A 16,700-nucleotide genomic window follows, 5' to 3' on the forward strand; every position below is an offset into this window, starting at 1 on the left:
TTCATTAAAGAAATTTCCAACTTGTAGTTATGAATTTCAGTTTCGGGTTTATATTTTTCTAGCATTGGTATGATAGTATGAGAACTAGTGTTATTTCCAATTTGGTCAGTTTTGTGGCCTAGAATAAGTACCTTTTATAGCTTATAACTTGAGGTCTTGTTTAAGGTGGATTTGCCATGAAGTTAAATTTTAAATTTGGAGGAAATTTAAGAAAAAATAGGGGAAATGCTGCCCGATTTGGAATCATCTTGGTTTCCTTTGATTATGGAGTGATTTTGTGGTAAATTTGTCTAAGATACTTGGTAAACCTTTAAACTTTACTTATGAGTTGAATTTTAGATGAAATGGAGGGTTTTCGTTCGTGATTTTCTCTAATTTCTAAGGCTGCGATTTTGCTTGTTGGCCGAGTTGATAGTGATGCATTTTACCTTGTTTTTCCTCAACCTTTTCATGATGAGTTTTGGCCAAATCTTGTTCCAAACACTGGCTAAGACTTTTGTGTGTTGAACTTGGGTGAAAACCATGCATTTTGGAAGGTGAAAACCTCATGATTGTGCTTGTTTCATTGTTTAAAATTTCTGGTAGGCAGGGCAGCTGTGTACCCTACTGTCTTTTAGCCTTAAAAGTCCTTTGGTTTGGTGGTCTTTTGGACTCAATCTTACTCATTTCACTTGCTACAACCTTGAACTACAATGGGGGGTTGAATTGGAGTGAATATCATAACTTATAGAGGTGAACTATGTGACAGCCCCACCTCACCCTAAGGCGAACCAAAGGGTTCGGCGGGCCGCCTGCCCAACTCTCGCCGGGACTCAGTCGTTCACTACAGTCCTCAATTAAATTACAAGATATATCTCAAATTTACATCAAATTCTCCAAGAATTACATATCACAAACGCAGCGGAAACTAATTCCCAAGCGTGTAATGTACACGTACATCCATTCAAGTCCAAACATTCGTACAAACCCAACTATTACACAAGAGAAATCTAAAACTCAAACTATACAGGAGATAATCCATCCAGCCACATGAATAAGTACTACAAGCACTTCCTTTGCCTCGAGCCCTGTGGAGGGGAATAAAACATTTTTGGGGTGAGCTAGAAACTCAGCGAGTAACCAGTCAAATCAGTAATCAAATCAGTTTCATAATAGTTCATTTCAATGATGTCATGAATCAGTAATCAAATGTACGTTTATTGCTCTCGTGAGCCAGTGAAATCATGGTACTTAGACGGCCAACGCTCAAGATGATCAGTTAACAATAAACAGTGAAACAGGAATAGGGAGCCATTTGCTCCAGGTAAACAGTAAACCGTGGTGGAGATGTTGGTTCTAAGTCCAAGACTTCCCAAGAACTCATTTAAGCCAAATCATGTCATGAACTCACATGCAAGCACACATGATATGCAATCGAGTAAATAATGCAAGAAACAATTCATAAGTAGCTTTGGAAACAGTTTGGGGTCACTCACCTCCACGGCTTAGGAACCATCCATCATATATCATTGCCTTGCCCAAATCCAAGCCCTTCAACTCAAGCTCAAAACAATCAAATGCTTTCAAAGATCGGACAGCATATCCCCTTAATTTCCTTACTTTTCCATCCTACAAGCAACACCATTTCATCTCAAATCAACCACATACACATCATAGACTATCAAATACACCTTTCGGCACAATATCCATAACTGAAGCTACACTTATCGGATTGAAATGAATCTTATGGAGTTTCGAAGCCAAGACATAAAAATACATTTCTTATGAAGACCTCAAAAGCCAAATCATCCATTTTCATGGTAAAAAATGGGAAACTCCACGAAAACAGAAATCTGGGCGCGAAACAGTGTTCATGGACAGTCAAGGGTATTTCGGTCATTTCACATGGTACAGTGCTCCGATCAAGTTAAAATGTTACAGGCAGCTAGTTAACACCATTTTCTACAACTTTCATGTTTTAACCTAAGCCTGATTCGGCCTATAACATGCTCAAATAAATCCGGTCAGAACAGGGCAGATTCAAACCCTAAACCTGGAATTTCGTATCAAACCAGAAATTTTCCGCAAATAACCGCAATTAACGCACAAGAGAGCTATTTAACACCATTTAGAACCATCAATTCAAGGCTAACCATATCCATCATAGGAAAACAGAAAAATCCCAAAAAATAACAGAAATTTAACTAACTTCACTTTAATCCAAGAAATCTTCCATAAAATCACCTCTTAAGCCAACACAAGTCACTAATAAACCAACACTCAAAGATAACTTTAATCGGTTTATTTTCTTTGTTTCCTCACTTGGTGACTAGATTTCAAGAAGAAATGGTGAACTCTCTCTTGGGGTTTTTCTCTCTCTCTCTCTCTCTCAGCCAAGACCAGAAAAATGAAGAAGAAAGATGGCTGAAATGAAGGATAAAAAGGCAAGAAAAAAAAATTAATCAAGGAGCCATGAGGTGGTGACACTTGGCACCACCAAAGCCATGCAAATTTTTCTCTCTCTCCCTTGCATTTTTGGCCACAAATTTCGGTCAAAGGCAGCTGGAAATGAGGGGATATTTTGCTCAAATATCAATGAGCTCATGTGGTAAGAAAGTGGTGATCCAGTGATGCGTTCAATCGGTAGTGCGCAGTACACGTCGGTTCGCACCGTTTTTCCTTAAATCACACGTACTAGGGTTTTTTCTTCCCAATCACTAACTTTATCATGGCTCCTAATCACATATTATTTCTCACCTAAAAGTCACTCTTAATCACCAAATTTGAATCCTTGCTCCGTACCGAAAAATCATCCTTCGGAAAATCACGAAAACCCTAACTTGCTCCAACTGAAAACGAAAAGTGAAACCCTACTTTTTAGGTTCATTTGCACTTATTGTGGAATGACTGGGTAGTAGGCTATAATAAATGAATAATTTCTAAATAAAAAGGTATTTTTGAGAAAAATATAAGAAATTTGCGAGTCCTCACAAACTACCTTGTTTTTCTTCACTATTTTGCTGTTGGAAATTTCCAGCCACGAAATAAAATGAGGAACTTTTTGGTTACTCATGTTTCTTGGGTCCAAATTCTTGCTTTTCATTCCAAAACCATACTTGAATCATTGCCCTAGTATCTACTTGGATTTTCCTTGTTTCACCTAAGTTTTGGATAGTTGGACCATAATACTTTTATCATGGCTTATTGCTTATGTGAACCACTATGTGACTGAAATTTATGAATATATATGACTATGGTTGGTATACTCTGGGGTGGACGGGTGTGTATTTTATCACACTCGATCCCACTTGATTGTTTGACTGCTCTCCTATTCGCTTGAAGTATGTTACTTGTGCTTGAATTGAATGTCGTTTGGAACTTACTATCCAACGACCACTCTGTGAACTTGGCCTCAAACCCCATTGGTTAGTTAATCGACTCGAGTCAACAAGGGCTTGGTCGAGATAGATTGACAGGCCATGGGGAAATCTTTCTCTGAATCTCTGAATACGGTTTATTCTGGAATTTGGTATACTCAAGTATTACCCCCCTCTGTTTGGTGTTCGGGCCTGGTAAGAGATATGAATGGTGAACAGGGATTGATGTAAAGTGGAGGTCTACGGACTATATGATTGGTTCTTTAAATATTGACGGACTGTCAATGGGCGTGGATCCAGCTACTACGACTGGGAATTTGGCTCTTGAGAGCCATCTGTATCCTTTACTCTGTTAATGGTAGTACTTGTTTATCTCTCAAATTGTTACTTATATGTGAGTATGTTTCAGTTTTATTGTTGACTGCATGTCCCTGTGGTATCTCATTGGGCGAAAGCTCATCCTATTATCTTTGCTTTCCTTACAGGGGCAAATACTTGAGCTCGTGATTTTGGAAGGAGTTGTTCTAGTAATAGACTTAGGCGTTTTGTTGAGGCATCTCTGTAGTAGTGAACCTCCTATGTATTTATGTAAGTTTGAATATTTTGACTTGTTCTCTAAGCTTGAACTACTTGTGACCCTAATGTAAATTGTATTGGGCTGTGGAATGTTGTGGATTGTTATCGTTTCTTGTGCTCAGATAGTATAAGAAAGGTTAGCTAGTCATGGCGAGAGTTGGGCAGGTAGTCTGCTAATCCTTGGGGTGCGTCCTAGGGAAAGATGGGGCTGTCACATTAATGTTTCTAAAAGGGCCTTTGTTTGCTCTGACAAAGCATCTCCAGCAAAAGTTAATTTGGTCTCTTCAGTTTTGGGATTTAAGAGTGATAAGTTGCCTATAACTTATCTCGAGGTGCCATTAGCACTTGGAAAAATGAGATCGGTTTTGTTTGATAGCATCCTTGCAATGGTTCGGGCTAGAGTTCAGGGCTGGTCTACAAAATTCTTGTCTCCAGGGGGTAAATCATCCTTATTCGTCACGTCCTAACATTTATTCCTATTTTTTCGATGCAAGTTCTTGCTCCACCAAAGAATTTTTTACTTGCACTGGGCAAAGTTCTTAATAGCTTTCTGTGGGATTACTTCTTGGAGAGCAAAAGAATGCAATAGAAATATTGGGAAGATCTTTGTTACCCAATGGATGAGGGTGGTCTGGGGTTCAAATCACTCTCGGATCAGGTCGATGCCTTCAACATGAAGTTATGGTGGTGGTTGCAGGAAAGAAATACTTTTTGGGCAGAATTAATGTTCGAAAAATATATTGGCAGGGGTCATCTTATGGAGGTTAACGAGAATTATGGGTCGCATACTTGGAGACGAATGTGCTCTATCCGTCATGCTGCTGATCAGCAAATGTTCTGGCAGTTAGGTCGTGAAGTTATGGATTTTTGGAGGGATCGCTGGGCTCTTCATGCCCTGCTTATCAATCTCAGCATCATGGAGGACCCACCGCAGCTGAGAGTCTGGGAGTTGTGGCAGAGAGATGCTTGGAATGTTTCCCAACTTCATCAATGACTGCCATTGGGAATTATTCCTTCTATAGTGCAGCTAAGGGTTCAGCCTTCTCAGCATGATGTAGTAGTGTGGAATGCTTCTCCATCAGGCATATTTTCTTCCCAATGTGCCTATGAGCTGGTCCCAAAGAGGAAAAGCTCTTCACTAATTCATAGCATTATTTGGAACCCAATGCTTCCAATCAAGTACTTCTTCCTGGCGTGGAGAGTGCTGTATGGATTCTTACCTCTTGACACCCTGTTGCAGCAAAGAGGGATGTTGTTGGCATCAAAATGTGAATTCTGCGAGGAGGAGGAGAGTGCGCGACACCTCTTTTTTGCTGGTGGGATTGCAGTGCAAGTGTGGAAGTATTTTTTACACACTTTTGGCCTACCTCATATGCAGCATACGTGTACTAGCTCGGTTGTTATGCAATGGGTTCTTTCCTATCTAGCCACCTTGTTGGATCATGTTAGGTGTCTGCTACCGATTGTAATCTTTTGGTTTCTGTGGTGTTCAAGGAATGAAGCTAGATTTCGAGGGGAGGCAATGAGAGCAGAATCTATGATTTATAGAGTCAAGTTTTTCTTGTAACTTCTTGGCGCTTCTTAGCCAATTGTTGGTGCTCAAATTCAAGGTGATCATAACTCCTTTTTAGCTTCATCTTTCGTGATCCAGTAGCCACGAAAACTTTGGGGGCTAGTAATTTGGTGGAAAGCTCCCTCTGAAGGAAGGTATAAATTGAATATTGATGCAAGCGTCAAGAATGGGAGAGCGTCAGGTGGTGGTGCTATTCGTGATCATCAGGGTAGGGTAGTGGTTGCTTTTGTCAATGAGCTTGGCAGCATGGGAGTTTTGGAGGACAAGGCAGCTGCTTTACAGTCCGGTTTACAAATTTGTATTTCTAGACACTTGTAGGGAGTTGATGCCGAGGCTGATTCGCAGCCTTTTCATCAACTGATTTCTTTTTCTTCTTCCCCTAAGTGGTCGTTGTGTAATGTGGTGCAACGCATAAAAGATATGTCTGGACAGCTCTCAGCAACTGTGCACCATATTTACAGAGAGGCCAATGCTATAGCAGATTCTTTGGCAGCTTTAGGCTTTACAGATACTTTTCTTTTCCATTCTGTTACGCAACTTCCTCGGCACATTAGGTATCTATTTTTTCTAGATAGCTTTCATTTTCCATATATTAGATCAATTGCTGTAAGGGAGTAGTACTCTTTATTTCTTGTTTTAAGCTCATGCAATAAGAGGTTTTGGTTTATGTCCCCCTCCTCTTTTATTTTTTCAGAGTATTAATAAAATTCAGGGCTGGCATCCCCCCCACACGTATACGGGATTTGCCACTAAAAATAAACTTATAGACAAGTATACATATTCATAAAAATGTATAAAGAGGTTTCATTAGGTAATAATCGTTAGCTTGTAGCCTCAAGTAAAATCAAATTAATTTGTTATAGTAATCAGCACCAGATGGTTCTTTATTATTCATGGCAACTTTCACAAATACGTTTGTTAACTCGTAACATGAATCCACTTATTTATCATGGTTAATCTCATCCACTTATTAAAACATGAAATATGCTTCTCTAGACTTTCTATCCGTTGTCATCCTTCTGTTGGTTTGTCACATTTACACCATCCGTGTGAGAACCCGGAAAACTAGGTGTATTTTATTTATTTCTTTGAATGCATTTTCTTTACTTTAAATTATTGCCTTAAGTTTCTCGATATTTTTATAAGTGAGTCAAGATTTTAAATCATTTTCTTGGTATAAGTTCGTACATGTTAAGTTTGAAGTGCATTATGGACATGGGACCCGCTAGTGCGGTAAGTGCGATAACATTTTGACGACTAGGTGAAGTTTTGCAAAAACAGATATTATTTTATAAGGTGTTAAAAGATAATTAGACGTTGGCAAGACAATTTAGTGATTGGAAGACAACAAGATGAGGATTAATATTGGCTAAGCATTTGTCACCAAACTCTTGGATCTTTGACTTTGACCAAAGACTTTCTTACCTCTTGAATGAAAACAAATTTTGACCAAAAACTCTTCCATTTTCTTCCTTCCATGGCCGAACCTCCTTGAGAGAAAAGAGAGAAAGAAAGCTTCCACTTCAACCTCCATTCCTTGCTTGACTCTTAGATTTCACCGTAATCTTGCAATTCACTTCACAGAAGTTGACACTTAGGGAGGATTAAGGGCTTTGGTGGAAAGATTTTGGAGAAGGAAGCACTTGGTTGCCATATCTTCATAGGGTTTCAACGTAACTACATCAAGAAACCATCTACTCTCTTATCACTTGCATATGAGTAGATTTAGAGCTTGATTTTGGTAGTTTACTTCGAAAATTTCATGGTTTAAGTTGTGGTTGGTGTTTGAGCTATACATGTCCTATATTTGGATGGTTTTGTAGCCTTAAATAAGTGTATAGATGGCCTATGACTTGTGGTTGTGATTGAGGTTACATTGAGATGAAATTTGGTATTGAATTTGGATGGAAAAATAAAGAAAACAAAGGGAAGTGCTGCTGAAAATTTTTCGTAGGGACCCTTGGGCAGTCTTAGGAAATCTGTTATATTTTGGTGTAAAAAAGTAGGAATTGAGTTCTGTTTATTGCGTTTGAAACTATATTCAGAGTACTATCAACCGTGCAAATTTCATAATTTTTCTCAATTTCTATGAATATCTATGATTTTTCAAAGTTGACTAAATTTGCATACCTGTTCTGTCTTTTGACTGGATGAAGCAACAACTTTAGGTTGAAATTTGACTAACTTTTGGTCTGAATTGTACAAAGGTGTTTGCTAAAGATTATTAGTATTTAAAATCTAGTTTTTAACAGGTCAAGTTGTATGAATTTTTTATAATTATAACTCAAGTTATGAGTTTTCTAAAGAAATGGTGCATACTAGGGTTTTTGGTAGTGTGATTAAGTGGTGAGGTGTGTGTACTAAATTTGGTGGTTAAGAGTGAGTTTTAAATAAGAGGAAGTGTGTGATTAGAAGTGCTATTAATAAGTTAGTGAATTATAAGTTAAAACACAAGTACACGAGAGTGAAGGCAAATCGGCTTGAACCGACGTGCACCGTTTGCTACCGGTTGAGTACACCACTTGACCTATACTTTCTTACCCTAATCCTCTTGTTTTTATTTCACCTAATCCTCCCTAAATTACCCCTTAATCCAGCCATCTTTTTTGACTAAGGAAAAGGAAAGAAAAGAAAAAAAAGAGAGAAAACTTGGCCTTTTCAAGTGTCAAAAATCCAAGGGTTGTTTGACTAAAACACATTTCTTTCTCCTTATCTTTCCCTTGGACCAAATTTGCTTCATTTCTTGCTCATGGTGGTCAAAAATTTTGAGAGAAAAACAAGAGGGAAAACCTTCAACTCGAACCTTGAATCTTGCCTTGTTTGAGTTGAAACCACAAAACTAAACCGATTAAACTAACACCAAGGAGCTAAGGAAGCTTGTTGTGGAGTTGTTTGGAGAGAAATAGCTTGGTTCTTCACTTTCTTCAAGTGCTTTGGAAGGTATAAGTCTAAAACTTCCTTTTTCTTTCTTGTTTTAGCAAAATATGGGATAAATGTCTTGAATCTTGAATTATGTTGGATGATACTCTAGTTTTGGTGAAGATTATCGAATTTCAGCTTGTTGTGATTTTTCAACTTTGATTTATGATGTTTATCTCTAATATGTTGATATTGAGATTGAAAATGGAATTTGTGAGATGATTAGTGGCTTGATTGTGATATTTAGCCTTAAAAGATGAAATTTCAGCTTTGTCAAGCAATTTCCAGCTTTGATGAGTAGTTTTAGGGTTGATATGCAAAATTCCAGCAGTTGGTGGTGAATTTTAGTTCTGCCATGTTTTTGGAATCAACTTAGGCTGCGCATTTATCCATGTTTTAGACTGAATCAGCTTTTTGACAAAACATGAAAGTTATAGGGATTGAGTTAACTTTCTACTTGCAAAATTTCAGATCAATTGAATCATTTTAGCTTATGATTTGGCCAGATCGCTCCGGACTGCGCAAACACTCTAATTTTCCTGACCTGTTTTTCATGTGCTTCTGACCGTCCATTTTCTACCCTGAAAATGCGAGAACTGGGCATTGATATCTTCATAGGAAATGTAGGTCTATGTCTTAGTTTCGAAAATCCATAAAACTTACCTCGATCCGATATACCTAGCTACAGTTATGACCAAAACACCGAAGGATGACAAATCTGCCACTTATAATTTCTTCTCTAAACTGGTTTCCAGCTTTGATATCCATGGTAATAAGTTTATTATTTGGTTTGTTTGGTTGGTTTTGAGGCCTTGAATAGCTGTATGTTATTGGTTTGTTGGCTTGTGAATCCAAGTTGTATTTGGATGGAAAAATGGATAAATACAAAGGGCATGTTGCCCAAATTTTCACTTGAGGGTTAGGCGTATGTACTCGCGACTTGAGCGAAGATTTGATGTCGAATTGAACTTGGATCGTCTATGGTATTCGAGTTTTCTTTAGTGGAGGTATATAAGCTGAAATTTTGTCAGAACTCGTGCCCTTGAAAAAGTGAAAGTAGTGACCCTTGAAAATATGATTTTCTCGATCTTTTATACCAAGTGCGACTTCAAAAGTATAAACCACTTCTTTATCGAAACTAAACGAGCGAGCATGAATTTTCTAGAGTTTGATAAGTAACTTGAATACTACTTAAACGAGTTTCATTTACTTGATTTTTTTGAAGTGAAACTCCTATGTTTCAAACCCTAGTTGATTTTAAACTCTTGCATAATATTTTACAGTAGATTTGGACTCCATTGCATCTGAGTGTGACCTTGAAAAGCACTAGATCTTTGGTGAGTGCTTCCAAGTGCATGATTGTACTTGATATTTGCTTTTACATGTTCTACCAATGTGCTTGGACAATCTTTGACTTATTTGGACGAACAAGGGTGTACTTTATCGCACTTGTCTGAAACGTGACTTGTTACTATGCTTTGATTTCACTTGACTTGATATACTTGTGTATGCATGAGCACTCTCTGGAATTCCAAAAATCCTGTAACTAGTTAATCGAGTCGAGCCAGTAAGGGCCTGGTCGATTAGATAACGAATCATGGGTCTCTTGTTGTAAGTCCCAAAGACAACCAAGAGGGGGGGTGAATTGGGTTGATTAAAATCTTAACCAAATTTATGCACTTTTTCTTTAATAAAAATTTACCTTCTTTTCTAGTAATGATCAACCAAGTAGATTAGAAGACAAGAGCAATATTGATCAGAAACACAAGTATAGACAAGCAATGAGAATTTTATTAAACAGAAAAGTAAATTAGGGAATCAAACCAAGTGTCTACCAAGCTATCCTCAAACTTGAAGACCACACACTAGGAAGAGCAACTTCTCTTAGATGGAAGAAGATCAACTAGATGTACAATGGAGGGAGCACTTCCTCCTTGCCCTAAGCCTCACTTAGTCAAGCTAAGAAGTTTTACAATCACTCAGAAAACCCTCAACAAAGCTACACTAAAGATCCTTTCAGTCACAAAAGAAATGTTCACCAGAAATTCACACCACTTTAAAACAAATCTTGCTTTGGAGACTATTTTCTAGCTAAAATATCTCTTGGGATCTTGTAAACAAAGTGTGCAAAAGTCCTTCCTTCGTTCAGAACAGTTTGCTTTTAAAGGGGAACAAAAATGGGCTTCATTAAAGCTTCCAACGGATAGAAGGCAGATGAAGGGTCAGCTAGCCGTTGGGGCTTTCGGACGTCCGACGATCAAATCATCGTCCGAACCAAACGTCCGAAAACCGCCAAGTTGAAGTTCGGACGTCCGATGAGATTTTTGTCGTCCGACAGCACAGCGTCCGATCGTAGGCCGAGAGCTAGCAAGTTATCTTGGAATTTTTCGGACGTCCGATCTGGTTGATATGCGTCCGAGGTGTGCGTCCGATCCTTCCGGACGTCCGACAGTTTCCTTTCGGCCGTCCGACCTGATTGTCCTGTTTTTGCTTCTCATTTTGGTTGTCTTGCATTTCATGACATATTTGAACCTGATTCTTGGATAGACAAAAACACTTGTATTTGAAGGAGGTTAGATAAACATTTCAAAGTACCAAGAATGACAAACTAGACATACTTAAAAGACAGTATCTTTGATCGGAACAAAACAATGACTAAATTCGTTTATATTATTTCAATCTTGTTTGCCACATCCAAAGCATCGTAGACTGGAGTCAATCAAACATATGCTTTCCTTGTTCCATCAGGCCTGATCAATCTTGGTCAGTATAAACGAACTTTTGTGATCATCAAAACCAAGAATAACATTCTCCCCCTTTTTGATGATGACAAAACAAAAGTTTGAAATGAAATTTTATGATTGCAATGAAAACTCCCCCTTTCAAAATAGACAAGAACTCCCCCTGTCTTAGTGAATCACAAAATTTGAAAATTTTGAAACACTCCCCCTCACAAGGCTGCCCATCCGAGTTAAACAATTAAGCATATCAGCCAATCCAAATTTAAACAATCAATCCAACATATCCTAACATCACCAATCATCAATCATGCCAACATCACCAATCATCAATCATCACTCAATCCAATCATCTCCCCCTTTTTGTCATCACAAACGGGCAACCAATCACATCAACACATTAAAACTTAGACCATCAATCAGAATAGACAATCCACAAATTCATTACATTCACATAAGCAGAATAGACAATCATTCATCAAAATATTCAGACATCCATCAAAACAGTACTTAAACATCCAAAACGAAACTTAAAATATCCATTACATTACATATTCATTGTTGAATACCACAAAAACATAAAAGAGACAAACAAAATGCAAATGTCCTAAATGATGAACTAAGTGGATCCAGGTGTCCTCCGAGAGAGCTGATATTGATCAAGATCCTCCTCTTCAGTTTCTTCATCATTTTCAGTAGCCTCTTCAACTGGTGCCTTGCCTTTATCTGATGTAGAGGTGCCATGAGGAGTCACAGGGGTTGAAGAACCAGGATCCGGAATTGATGAACTTGGATCAGTGGGGTGTGACTCTTTGTCATGGGAAACTTCCTCAACAACAGGGGGGGAAACAGGAGGTTCTTTTTGTCTAGGAAGGCAGTTTGTTGCTCAGAGGACATAGTGAGCATTAGATCATGTTCTAGAAGAAGAACATGCTGTTTGAGTTCACGAAGGAGCTCAATTACTTCATCACTGGAAGAGGAAGATGCCTTAGAGGCAGATTTCCTAGGATGAATGGGAGTGAATGGAATAGATGAAGGATCATGTGCAGCCTTAGACCTAAGTTCACTAGATGATGCACACTTATAAGCCCACAGATTATCTTTAAAAACAAGATTTTTCCTTTCAAAATACCCTTTTGTAAAGGCATAAGAAGATGCTTCTTTAGGACAAACACCTAGAATAGGGACTTTGTAAAACTCAAAAATCTTTTGAAGAAACTTTCCATAAGATAATTTTCTGCGAGAATCAGTGGCATAGCGAAGTAAAAACTTGCACATGACAAAACCAAAATCAATACGAATTTTTTCTTGAAAACAATAAAAGAGGTACAACTCCATTTTGTTTGCATCAGTTCTATGGCCATCAGTAGGCACAAGCAGGTTTGAAATGATAGAAAAAGCAATTAAATTCACAGGGGCCAGATCATTCAATTTAGCATCAGCAGGTGAGGAAAAACTTCTTTTGAAATAGGTTAACATTTTTGTCCCATCAAAATGATTTGCCACAGTCGGGAGCTCTTCATAGGAAAAGAAATTAGCAATCTTATCTTTGCATAAACGTTCAATGATAGTATTTAAAATGGAGTTCACAATTTCAGAGTCAAAGATTAAGTCTACCCCATTAACCCTGGAAAATATTTCAGTTTGGTCAGAACCTTTCCTAAGATTGGCAAAAAATTGATGCAACATATCAGGATAGTAGACATTTGGCATAGAAATAAGATGTGACCATTTCTGGAAAGCAAATAGACTCAGAATGGATTCTAAACCTATGGAGCGAAATTCAGAGGGGTTTACAGTTCTTTGAGGGATGACACCCTTCTGGGATATCCAGGAGTATTTGTCTTTCGCAGCATCATCAAAGAATGTAGGAGGAGGGGCTGATTTTGGAGGCGGTTGAGAAGATGTCCCCTGTCCAGATTCAGGCTGAGAGGAGGGTTGTGGTATAGGCCGTGACATTTGACCCTTGATAGCTCCTCTTTTGAAGCGTTTGGATGTCCGTTTGACAGTGGGAAGACTCTCATCCTCATCCCTGAGTGGATGCTTGCGTCCGGCAGTAACTTTTCCTCCCCTTAGATTCACCATTGTGCGAAATGTATGGAATGATAGATGCAAATGATACACACAGTAGTAGGAAAGTGAATCGCACAAAAATTTTGGAACAAAAAAGCCTTGTAGAAGATTTGACAGAGCGGTTATGAAAAGATAGGGTTTTGAAGAAAATTTGGGAATGTGCGAAGTGATAGATGATTCTGTGAAATGATCAGGAATAATGACTCGCAATTGATCAGGAACTGTTTTGGTTGAGTCAATTTGGGAATGGGGGCTTCAGAACGATATGAATTTGAGAGTGAGAGACAAGAGGGTTTTCGTCCGAGAGGAAATAAAATGGGAAGAGTCTGAAGCAAACGAGGAAGAAAGTTGTTTTAAAAAATGAGCCGTTGCACTGTCGGACGGCCGAACGAAGTTGTGCGTCCGACAGTTGCGTCCGAACAGGCGCAATTCTGGAAAATGGCTGAAGAACATCATCGGACGTCCGTTCATCTTCTTTCGGACGTCCGAAGACTTTGAGAAATTTTAGGATGATTTTTCGATTATTCCTAATTTTGATCTTAGATGAATGAACTGATCTAATGGCAGAGCTTTGGTAAAAATATCAGCAAATTGATCTTTAGAACAAACATAATTTACACATATTTCACCTTTTTGAACAAGATCACGAATAAAGTGATGCTTTATATCTATGTGCTTTGTCCTAGAATGATGAATAGGATTTTTGGTCAAATTTATAGCACTAGTATTATCACAGAATACAGGCATGCAGTCATACAACAATCCAAAATCATTCAAAGTGTGCTTCATCCATAAAAGTTGAGCACAACATGCACTAGCGGCAATATATTCCGCTTCGGTTGTAGACAAAGATATTGCATTTTGCTTTTTGCTAAACCAAGAGACTAAACAATTTCCAAGAAAATGACAAGTTCCACTAGTACTCTTTCTATCCACACGACAACCTCCAAAATCAGCATCCGAATAACCATATAGTGCAAACTCATTAGATCTAGCATACCAAAGACCATAGTCTAATGTACCTTTCAAATACCTAAAAATCCTTTTTACAGCATTCAAATGTGATTCTTTTGGACAAGATTGAAATCTAGCACACAAGCAAACAGCAAACATAATATCAGGTCTACTTGCGGTTAAATAGAGTAGGCTTCCGATCATACCTCTATAATGCTTTTCATCCACATGATTACCTTCTTCATCTTTGTCAAGCTTTGTAGAAGTGCACATTGGAGTTCCAACTTGCTTTGAGTCCTCCATGCCAAACCTTTTCAGCAATTCCTTGGTATATTTTGCTTGATTTATAAAAATTCCCTCAAGCGCTTGATGTATTTGAAGTCCAAGGAAGAAATTTAATTCTCCCATCATACTCATTTCAAATTCATTTTGCATAGTGGTGGAAAACTCCTTGCATAGATACTCATTAGTAGCACCAAAAATAATATCATCAACATATATTTGCACAATAAGAAGGTCATTCAACACTTGCTTAGTAAAAAGTGTGGTGTCCACAACACCCCTTTTGAAACCATTTTCAATCAAAAAACCACTTAGTCTTTCATACCAAGCTCTTGGAGCCTGTTTTAGACCATATAAAGCTTTAGATAGTTTAAACACATGACTTGGAAATTTTGTATTTTCAAAACCGGGGGGTTGATCCACATATACTTCTTGATCAATAAAACCATTTAAAAAGGCACTTTTAACATCCATTTGAAACAATTTGAAGCCTTTAAAGCATGCAAAAGCAAGAAGCATTCTAATAGATTCTAATCTTGCTACGGGAGCAAATGTTTCATCAAAATCAATTCCTTCTTCTTGTGCATATCCTTTGGCAACTAATCTGGCTTTATTTCTTACAACAACACCTTTATCATCCAACTTATTTCTAAAAATCCACTTTGTACCAATGATAGGTTGATTTTGAGGTCTATTAACAAGTGTCCAAACTTCATTTCTCTCAAATTGATTTAGTTCTTCTTGCATTGCCAAAATCCAGTTTTCATCCTTTAAAGCATCATTGATATTTTTGGGTTCAAAGAGAGAAACTAAAGCAAAATTGTCAATCAATTTTCTAGATGAGGAACGAGTGTTTACCTTCTCGGATGGATCACCAATTATAAGCTCTTTTGGATGATTTTGGCTGAATTTCCAAGCCTTGGGAAGATCTTTGAGTGGATCATCATTTTTGTCTTCATCTTCTTCTTCTTGATCATTATGAACTTCATTTTCCATTTCAGTTGCTGCTGGTTTAGAGCTTCCTTCATTTCCAATTGATAGCTTTTCCATTCCTTCTCGAACACCTACATCATCATCCTCACACGAACTTTTGGAATTATCATCATTTGTTTCATCAAATGTTATATGTATAGCTTCTTCAATCACAAGAGTCCTTCTATTAAAAACTCTATATCCTCTTTTATTCTCACAATACCCCAAAAATATTCCTTCATCAGATTTTTTATCAAACTTACCAAGATGTTCCTTTAGATTCAAAATAAAGCATTTACAACCAAATACTTTGAAATAACCAACCGTAGGTTTCTTATCAAAAATCAGCTCATAAGGAGTTTTCTTTAAAATAGGTCTCAAAAGTATTCTATTCATCACATAACATGCAGTGTTTACCGCTTCAGCCCAAAGGTATTTAGGCAAACTACATTCACTTAACATAGTTCTAGCAGCCTCTTGTAGTGTCCTGTTTTTCCTTTCTACAACACCATTTTGTTGTGGAGTTCTTGCAATTGAAAACTCATGTGTAATGCCATTATGATCACAGAAATCTGGAAAACCACAATATTTGAATTCCGTTCCATTATCACTTCTAATCCTAACAATTTTTAAGCCAAGCAGATTTTGCACTTTAGCAAACAATGAAGTAAAATTCTTGAAGGCATCATCTTTATGAGCAAGAAATAGCACCCAAGTGTATCTAGAATAATCATCAACAATTACAAAACAATATCTTTTACCACCCAAGCTAGTAATTTGAGTGGGACCAAATAAATCAAGATGCAAGAGTTCCAAAGGTTTAGAAGTAGATACACACATCTTAGGTTTAAAGGAATTTTTTGTTTGCTTCCCAAATTGACATGCATCACATATTTTGTCCTTATCAAAACTGATTTTTGGCAAGCCTCTAACCAACTCCTTTTTCGAAATTTCCTTTAGTAAATCCATGTTAAAATGACAAAGTCTTCTATGCCACAACCAAGGATCTTCATTTGAGGCTTTAAGACATTTCAAGCTAGATGAATCAATTTTATCAAGAACCACAATATATATGTCGTTGAACCTCTTACCTTTGAACACAATATTATATTTGGAATCAAGCACAATGCATTCATGTTTTTTGAATAACACATTCAAGTCTTTATCACATAATTGACTAACACTAAGCAAGTTATAACTTAAGTTATCAACTAAGAGCACATTATGGACAAAAGTTTCACCATCCTTACCAACATC

At 37.6% G+C, this 16,700-nt stretch overlaps 1 protein-coding gene across 1 annotated transcript; it reads left to right on the forward strand.

Moving 5' to 3' along the window:
* Positions 1-4,548: 4,548 nt before the first annotated feature.
* LOC140021294 (uncharacterized) lies at positions 4,549-5,823 on the forward strand. The gene is made up of 3 exons (XM_072072058.1): positions 4,549-4,905; positions 4,960-5,265; positions 5,587-5,823. The coding sequence occupies exons 1-3, from the start codon at positions 4,549-4,551 to the stop codon at positions 5,821-5,823; spliced, it is 900 nt and encodes a 299-aa protein (XP_071928159.1).
* Positions 5,824-16,700: the final 10,877 nt, after the last annotated feature.

The sequence above is a fragment of the Coffea arabica genome, chromosome 11e (genome assembly GCF_036785885.1).
Source record: "Coffea arabica cultivar ET-39 chromosome 11e, Coffea Arabica ET-39 HiFi, whole genome shotgun sequence".
Lineage (NCBI taxonomy): Eukaryota > Viridiplantae > Streptophyta > Magnoliopsida > Gentianales > Rubiaceae > Coffea > Coffea arabica.

Coding starts and splice junctions, on each gene's coding strand:
- LOC140021294 (XM_072072058.1), top strand. CDS start 4,549: ATGGATGAGGGTGGTCTGGGGTTCAAATCACTCTCGGATCAGGTCGAT. Junction 4,906..4,959: donor GGCAGAGAGATGCTTGGAAT/GTTTCCCAACTT, acceptor TCTATAGTGCAG/CTAAGGGTTCAGCCTTCTCA. Junction 5,266..5,586: donor CTGGTGGGATTGCAGTGCAA/GTGTGGAAGTAT, acceptor GTGATCCAGTAG/CCACGAAAACTTTGGGGGCT.